Source organism: Scardinius erythrophthalmus (genome assembly GCF_964197995.2).
Source record: "Scardinius erythrophthalmus genome assembly, chromosome: 10".
In the NCBI taxonomy this organism is placed as follows: Eukaryota; Metazoa; Chordata; class Actinopteri; order Cypriniformes; family Leuciscidae; genus Scardinius; species Scardinius erythrophthalmus.
Window position 1 is genome coordinate 13,496,297 of NC_138230.1, and position 8,759 is coordinate 13,505,055.

An 8,759-nucleotide genomic window follows, 5' to 3' on the forward strand; every position below is an offset into this window, starting at 1 on the left:
ATACATTTAGCCAGAAAACTGAAAGTGACCATAGAGACTTTTATTTGCGAAACGTAATCACTCACCGACGTCTTAGTGACGTCTTTACATCTTGACCAATAAGAAATGACTTGTAAACATTCGAACGCTTATGGGCGGGATTCGAATTCACTGAGAGGGAAGTTCAAGCGCCAGTGAGTGAAACGTAAGTTTGGAAAAAAAAATAGCTTTCACGCACAAACGAAAGTATTATTTGATGAAGTAAACGCCAAAATTATTACATTTTCAAGAAAGAAGAAACAGTAAGTTTTACGAATATAATAGTTCATGATAAATGTTGGATTTGCTGTTGTGTTCATTAGCTAGAGTGGTATGAGCAGCTAGCAGCGGTGCCGCACTGTAGGAAAAATCTGATTCCTGTTTGAATAAAATCTTTACATTTATTGAGAAATAAAACTGGTATCTACTGTTGTCCTTTAAATTTAAAAAGTATTAGTTGACTGCACATACACGATGTAAAGTTTACGACTTGTCAGTTATTCCATCTGTTTATTATCCAGAAACAACATCACGCCATGTCCCACAAGCAGATTTATTACTCTGACAAATATGACGACGAGAAATTCGAGTACAGGTAGGCAAATATTGTTTTCCGCCAAATAATGTTTTTTATGTTTCCAGTGTTCCAGAGACCACAGTGATGTAGGCTACATGTACAAATAATAATAATAACAATAGTGTTCCAGTGCTTAGCCAAAAAATAGAAGAAATTAAACGTTAAACAACAGTTGAAAATTAGTTTTCATAAGTTTAGTAAAAGTATAAACATGATATGCAAGCACTACTTTTCTGAGCTATTAAAATGACATCTACAGACATAATGAGGGTAAAGTGTAATATGTTGTTTTCCATTCATTTTAGGCATGTCATGCTTCCTAAGGATATTGCTAAAAGAGTTCCCAAGACCCATCTCATGTCGGAGACCGAATGGAGGAACCTGGGGGTTCAGCAGAGTCAAGGATGGGTGCATTACATGATCCATCAGCCTGGTATGTGTGTGTGTAGTAGGTGTCAAGAACATGCTCAGATATTACTGTTTCACTGTGTGTTCATGATTTTGACTTCTTTTCTTTATAGAACCACATATCTTGCTCTTCAGACGTCCTCTGCCCACTGTCCAATCCCACTGACCCCAAAACCACCGGAATTCTGTAGCATGGACACAGTCTGAAGATCTCTGAGAGATGCACCCCAGATCAGATGGTGTCGATATCATTTGTGCTGCTTCTGCATTCATTGTACACTATTCTGTGGGTCAGACTATTACTGTGCTTAATCTCTGCCTTAAAGGGTCAGTTCAACAAAAAATTGAATTATCTGTCATCATTTACTCACTGTAAATGTTTGTTTTTCATCTTCGGAACACAAATGAAGATCTTTTTGGTGAATCTGAGAGCTTTCTGTCCCTCCTTTGACAGCTACTCAACTACTACTTTGACACTTCAAAAAGTTTATAAAGAGGTCGTAAAACTAATCCAAATGAATTGAGCAGTTTAGTCCACATTTTCTGAAGAGACAATCACTTTATATGATGAACAGATTTAATTTAGGCTTTTATTCACATATAAACATTCATCAACTCACATCAGTTATGGTAAACAGAGGCTCAAGCATGTTCGCTTGACGTGCGAGAATAAATAAGACACGTTTGAGCTTCCACAAGAACCAATGAAGTTTGTTCTTGCACATTAAGCAAGTTCGGTTGAGCTTCTGTATATGTTCACTGATCAATGTTTATATGTGAATAAAAGCCTAAATATAATCTATTATTTAAAGCTATCGTCTCTCTTTAGAAAATTTGGACTAAACCTCTCAATTCATATGGATTAGATTTACGATGTCTTTATGAACTTTTTGAAGCGTCAAAGTTGTAGTTATGTAGATGGCAAATGGGGGAACAGAAATCTCTTAGATTTCATTTTAAAATATCTTCATTTGTGTCCGAAGATGATCAAAGTCTTATAAGGTTGAGTAAATGACAGTTTTCATTTTTGGGTGAACTATTCCTTTAATTGAGAGTTGTGCACAATTTCCTACTGCACATATTTATTATTACTACTTATCAAGCCTATGTTGTCATGATTCTGCTTTACTTTATGAATTTATTGGTGGCCCTGAAAGGTCAATCAATAGTGAAAAGGTTACTGCTTAGCTAAAATAAATTTCCCTGAAAAATAACTACTGTTTCTACAAATATCTGTTTCAACATCACTAGAAAGCAGCTGAACCGATTTTTGATTTATTCAAAAAGCTCTCACAATATGTATAACATTTGACTGATAATATATTAAAAACAGCAAATTACATGCCTCACCTTTAAGATTGTTTCTGTTTTGTGACAAGCATTACCTGCTGCCAGAGCCATAGAGAGAAAGAGTTGCGACACTCCCATAGACCTGCGTTGTAAATAATGGCGGCGCTTTTAACCGCCTACTTCCGGGATTTGAAGATCGGAATAGTTCCAAACACTGTCGTTTTGGCGTTGGACACCATTCACGTACATTGCTGCGCGTCGAGTTGTTCCAGAGTTAAGTTGCTGAAATATCGACCTCTTTTGAATTGTCAACTGTCTATATTGTATCAGAGGCCCTTTGCGATGCTTATACTGGTCTTCATTTGTAAATGCACAGCTTAATTATTTATATTTTATGTTGGTTGTTTCAACCAATTTTCAGCCATCCACAGCCTGCTAGTGCGACTTCATCAGTTGTGACAGTAAGAGTTCGGTAATGAATCACTACTACCTTTATAGCAACTTTTATTTAAATTTTTTGGGATATACTAACTTTTCATTAGGTGTTATTGTCTTGAGTGAAGCGGCTTGTGAGAACAATGCTGGACCTCTAGGATTGTTATGGGATCACCAGTCCTGTCTGTTTCATGGATCACCTGCCCCTGGTTTTTGTTTTTCTTGTTCACACAAACTCACACAAGCACACATTTTTGTTGTCTGTCATTGTTTAATAAAAAATATTTACGCGAACTCTGTACGGACGGACCGCCACGGCAGACCTCTTTGCGTGATCACGAAGGTAGGCTAATGGCTGAATCAAAATTTATAAGCAAAATCACGGGAATCAATAGCCTAATACAGCCCAGTTGTGCTAAAATAAATATCATGAGATGTCCATCATCAGATAAAGCCAGTGCTACTACCAGAGGTGGGAGTAAGTCACACATGTGCAAGTCACAAGTAAGTCTTAAGTCTTAACCTTCAAGTCTCAAGCAAGTCCAAGTCAATTTTGTGAAAGTCAAGTCACTGCTTTATGTCAAGCAAGTCAAGTCAAGTCGTAGCTTGGGTCACAAGTCACGGCAAGTCATACAAACGTTTGATGATTTCACTGAATTTATATATTAAAATAAGTTAAAACTACAAAAGTTGTGGACTATGGTTTTATTTGCAACATTTTTTTAAATATGCATTTACACATACAGCTGAGTGGTTAAAAATCTAATAAAGAAATAAAATTTCAAACTAGATAGCCTAAAATGTAAATGTAACTGAAATTAGGCCAACATTAAAGCATGAAAAATAAATATGCCTTAAACATTGCAGTAGACCATTAAAAGATATTAAACAATTCACAATTCAAGTATAATGGTTCCTATGCCACCAAATGGCATTCTTCAAACTGGCATCCCCTTTATGGAACATGAACACATCCTTAACAACAAGTTAGATCTTTCCTTTTTAACAAAAGAATAACAAGAAAAAAAACAGTAATAATTGAATTGACACAAAACTCAAACCTGTCAATCAGGTGGGTTGACTATTGTACATTATTAATCTGTGTGAGTGATTTATTAATATTTGTGAATGATGTGTGCATGTGTATGAGTGAAAGGTGTATTGTTTGCATGTCCATGGTTGTGTTTGACTTTAGGCTTGTTTGAGATGCGCCTTGCCTCGCCTGAAATGTAGTCGAGAGTAGGCGGCTGCAGTGAGGGGAGGAGTGAAAAAAGCGCAGGCAAGCCGGACAGATCTCTCTTCTCGTAGTGGATCTGACACCTGCGAGATCAAAGATGGATATCGCGGGATTCACGCTCGTGCACAGTGTTGCTAATAAACTGGATGTAATTCAATTTATGTTGCTTTTATATGAAAATAAATAAAATGAACAAGACACCCAAAGTACTTGTTATTTAATTCCATTCCAAATACATGTTTATCAATATTTTTTTCTTTAATACAGACATACGTGTTTTTATTTATTTATTTTTTATAAAAATTAAATTGCATAACCCATAGAGATCGCACTGTTAGATAGTTTGGGAATATTCACACATAACGTATACACATAAAACATGATATCAGAGTTTTAAAATCAAACATTTTAAAAGAGGACAATACATCACGGTTGTTTAAACCAATGAACATTAAGCTGTGTCGTCAGCAAGTCGTTTCCCATCATGCTTCTGATCAGCGCAGTCGGTGGAGAGCAACTGCGCTCGACTGCAGAATCCGACAGGTGTGCCTTGCGCTCGCGAGAGATTTTTGACATACGTCAGCATGACATCAGAGCAAGGCGGACCGCACTCGGACACATTTCTAACCGGCATGCATCTCGCGCTGATCACCGGTGATCGGTTCTGCGCAGATTTTGCTAATCTCAAACAAGCCTATTCTCTGTGTGTGTGTGTGTGTGTGTACGGTGACCGGGAGGGGACATGTTCGGTTCACTTATTTTTGTTGTGGCCACAACATATAAACTCGTGGGAACGTGATATTAAGTCGTGGGAACGTCATATTAAGTCGTGGCCACGAGATCATTTTGTTGAGGTAACGACATCATTATGTCGTGGCCACGCGATGCAAAGTCGTGGCCTCGAGATCATATGTTGAGGGAACGATATATTTTTCTCGTGGCCACGAGATCATTTTGTTGAGGTAACGACATCATTATGTCGTGGCCACGCGTTGAGGGAGCCACAGCGGCCAATACTGTAACCGTACCATAGACTGGGCTACAGCAGAGATGGAGACGACAGAATAAATAACATTTTACTTTAAATTAGGAATGTCATATAAAGATATAGTGCGGTCTTTGGCATTAAGACATGGGTACGTTATAAAGATAAGCGCATTCTTAGACTTTTTTTTTGTCGCACGCATATTTAGGGACCGTCTCAAAATTACATGCGACATTGGCATAAACGTTTCTAACTTCAATAGCATTTGAAGACAATGACTTACAGTCATAAAACCAATTGTACATTGTTCACCCAGGTCTCATGTATGATGCACACCTTTTAGATTTTTGATATTTATGACAATAAACTGCTGAATCATATGCAAATATTGTAGGCCTATTTCACATCTCTACTGTATGGGATCATACACAAAATATGACAATATTTAAAGCTCAATATCATTTGAAGACAATGACTTATAAAACCAACTGTATATTGTTCATATAGGTCTCATGTATGATGCACACCTTTAATATTTTTGATATTTATGACATAAACTGCTAAATCATATGCAAATATTGCTATGTATTTCACTACTGTATGGGATCATATACAGAATATGACAATATTTAAAGCTCAATAGCATTTGAAGACAGTGACTTACAGTCATAAAACCAACTGTACATTGTTCATATAGGTCTCATGTATGATGCACACCTTTAATATTTTTGATATGTATGACAGTAAACTGCTAAATCATATGCAAATAATGATATGTATTTCACTACTGTGTGGGATCATATACAGAATATGACCACATTTAAAGCTCAATAGCATTTGAAGACAATGACTTACAGTCATAAAACCAACTGTACATTGTTCATCTAGGTGTCAGGTATGTGGCAGTAGTGAAATAGGCCTACAATATTTGCATATGATTCAGCAGTTTATTGTCATAAATATCAAAAATCTAAAAGGTGTGCATCATACATGAGACCTGGGTGAACAGTGTACAGTTGGTTTTATGACTGTAAGTCATTGTCTTCAAATGCTATTGAAGTTAGAAATGTTTATGCCAATGTCGCATGTAATTTTGAGACGGTCCCTAAATATGCGTGCGACAAAGTCTAAGAATGCGCTTCATGTGTCTTTCACTTATAACGTACGCATGTCTTAATGCCAAAGACCGCACTATATCTTTATATGACATTCCTAATTTAAAGTAAAATGTTATTTCTTCTGTCATCTCCATCTCTGCTGTAGCCCAGTCTATGGTACGGTTACAGTATTGGCCGCTGTGGCTCCCTCAACGCGTGGCCACGACATAATGATGTCGTTACCTCAACAAAATTATCTCGTGGCCACGAGAAAAATATATCGTTCCCTCAACATATGATCTTGAGGCCACGACTTTGCATCGCGTGGCCACGACATAATGATGTCGTTACCTCAACAAAATGATCTCGTGGCCACGACTTAATAGGCTTGTTTGAGATGAGCAAAATCTGCGCAGAATCGATCACCGGTGATCAGCGCGAGATGCATGCCGGTTAGAAATGTGTCCGAGTGCGGTCCGCCTTGCTCTGATGTCATGCTGACGTATGTCAAAAATCTCTCGCGAGCGCAAGGCGCACGTGTCGGATTCTGCAGTCGGGCGCAGTTGCTCTCCACCGACTGCGCTGATCAAAAGCATGATGGGAAACGACTTGCTGACGACACAGCTTAATGTTCATTGGTTTAAACAACCGTGATGTATTGTTCTCTTTTAAAATGTTTGATTTTAAAACTCTGATAGGCTATCATGTTTTATGTGTATACGTTATGTGATAATATTCCCAAACTATCTCAGTGCGATCTCTATGGGTTATGCAATGTAATTTTTATGTAAAAAAAGAAAGAAAAAAAAAAACACGTCTGTATTAAAGAAAAAAGACTGATAAACATGTATTATATAAGTAGGCTACTTTGGGTGTCTTGTTCATTATATTTATTTTCATATAAAAGCAACAGAACTTAAATTCCATCCATGATCCAGTTTATTAGCAACACTGTGAACGAGCGTGAATCCAGTGAATCCCGCGATATCCGCCTTTGATCTCACAGGTGTCAGATCCACTGCGAGAAGAGAGATCTGTCCGGCTTGCCTGCGCTTTTTTCACTCCTCCCCTCACTGCAGCCGCCTACTCTCGCCTACATTTCAGGCGAGGCGAGGCGCATCTCAAACAAGCCTAATATGACGTTCCCACGACTTAATATCACGTTCCCACGAGTTTATATGTTGTGGCCACAACAAAAATAAGTGAACCGAACATGTCCCCTCCCGGTCACCGTAACTATCAATGAAGTGGAGTCTACGTTTTTTAAGCAGTTTTAATTTGATAAACATGACACAATATAGCATGACAACGACATGAAAAGAGTGTTCACTGTTATAATAAACTGATTTGAGAGCTTTAGAGGAACTAAAGGTGTTCGAAATAAACACGAAACACACGTGATCGTTGTCATGCGGTGAATCCGGCCAATCGTGGAACAGCTGTGTCGTCATCAGCCCACGTGCAGCCCAGTGCAGCCGCTCTTGAGAAGCTGCGCTGGCTGAGTTCTCCGGCTACTCTCGAATTGCTCTCGCGGTACTTTGATGGCATACGTCACAGTCACGTGGCGTCGGCGCTGTATCAAGTCGGACAAAATTTCTAACCGGCATGCACTGCTTCAAGTCAGCCGCCGATCGGTCTGCGCAGAGCTGCATGAAGTCGAACAAGCCTTTTATGTCTATGGGGCTTGGCGACGTGACGTCACGGCTCTAGCGCCGCGGTGGCTGATTGGAAAATCGCCATTTTGTGAGGCCACTCGCGCGCCGAGGCGCCGAGGAAGTTTTAGTTGTTTTTGGGTGTAATGTTCGTTCACAGTCACACGATCGACGCGGCCTGGAAACAGAATGAATGGAGTCATGTGTACGATGTGACGAAGCGGAGATGGATGGCCTGGATATCCGCCATAAGACGCACGGACATACATTCGCAAACATCCTAAGATCATTGAAAGTGTGTTCCAGGCATTTCATTCGGGTAAGTGTATAAATTTCACTTAGTAAATGATTGTGTGTGTTTTTTCCCGAGAGTAGTAGACATATGTTAATCTGCATTTTCCAACTTGGCACTATTCTGTCGACTTTGCGGCAGTGAGCAAGCTAATTTAGGCTAATAAAGTGCGCTGAATGAATGTGATCAAAACAAAGCACTCAGCTGAGCCACTCAGATATTCCGAGGAGTAACCCAGCCTGAACTAGAGAGTTATTTTTGATCACTGTGACTGAAGCACGAGAAATTCTCTTTATAACACTAAGTATGTTTTCCACATGAGTTCAACTGGAACTGAAGTGTAAAGTGTGTGTCAAGCTTGTATATTTAAGTTCAGTAATTTCACTTAAATGGCAATGAAAATGACCTATTGTCATTTCGTGAAATTACTGAACTTATACAAGCTTGATAAAAATAATAATTTTAGAAGAAAATTTCAGATGGCACTTAGAGACTTATGCATCTGAACTCTTCATATATATGTGCGTGTGTATGTGTTATTGTATATTGTTCCCTAGCTAATATAGTATATGAGTGTATAGTATTCCCATTGTTGCTTGCAATAATTTGTTTTAATATGGATACTTTTGTCTCCCCAAAGGTAAACCAGCATATGAGATGGATGAGTCTCATCCAGACTGGGCTCCAACCCTGCACATCGGTCACTTTGAAGTCAACAGCCACAGTGTCAGATCGGCATGGCCGCAGACAACGTAGACATAATTTAAG

The 8,759-nt window shown here is 38.7% G+C and overlaps 1 protein-coding gene across 2 annotated transcripts; it reads left to right on the top strand.

The window, feature by feature from the left end:
• The first annotated feature begins 122 nt into the window (after window positions 1-122).
• cks1b (CDC28 protein kinase regulatory subunit 1B) lies at window positions 123-2,392 on the top strand. Of its 2 annotated transcripts, none has more exons than XM_081377510.1 (4): window positions 123-184; window positions 540-613; window positions 901-1,028; window positions 1,117-2,392. In XM_081377510.1, the coding sequence occupies exons 2-4, from the start codon at window positions 555-557 to the stop codon at window positions 1,167-1,169; spliced, it is 240 nt and encodes a 79-aa protein (XP_081233636.1). In that variant the 5' UTR covers window positions 123-184; window positions 540-554; the 3' UTR covers window positions 1,170-2,392. The 2 variants fall into 2 exon arrangements, with proteins under 2 accessions (XP_081233636.1, XP_081233637.1); XM_081377511.1 differs by having other exon boundaries at window positions 150-281; window positions 1,117-2,357.
• Window positions 2,393-8,759: the final 6,367 nt, after the last annotated feature.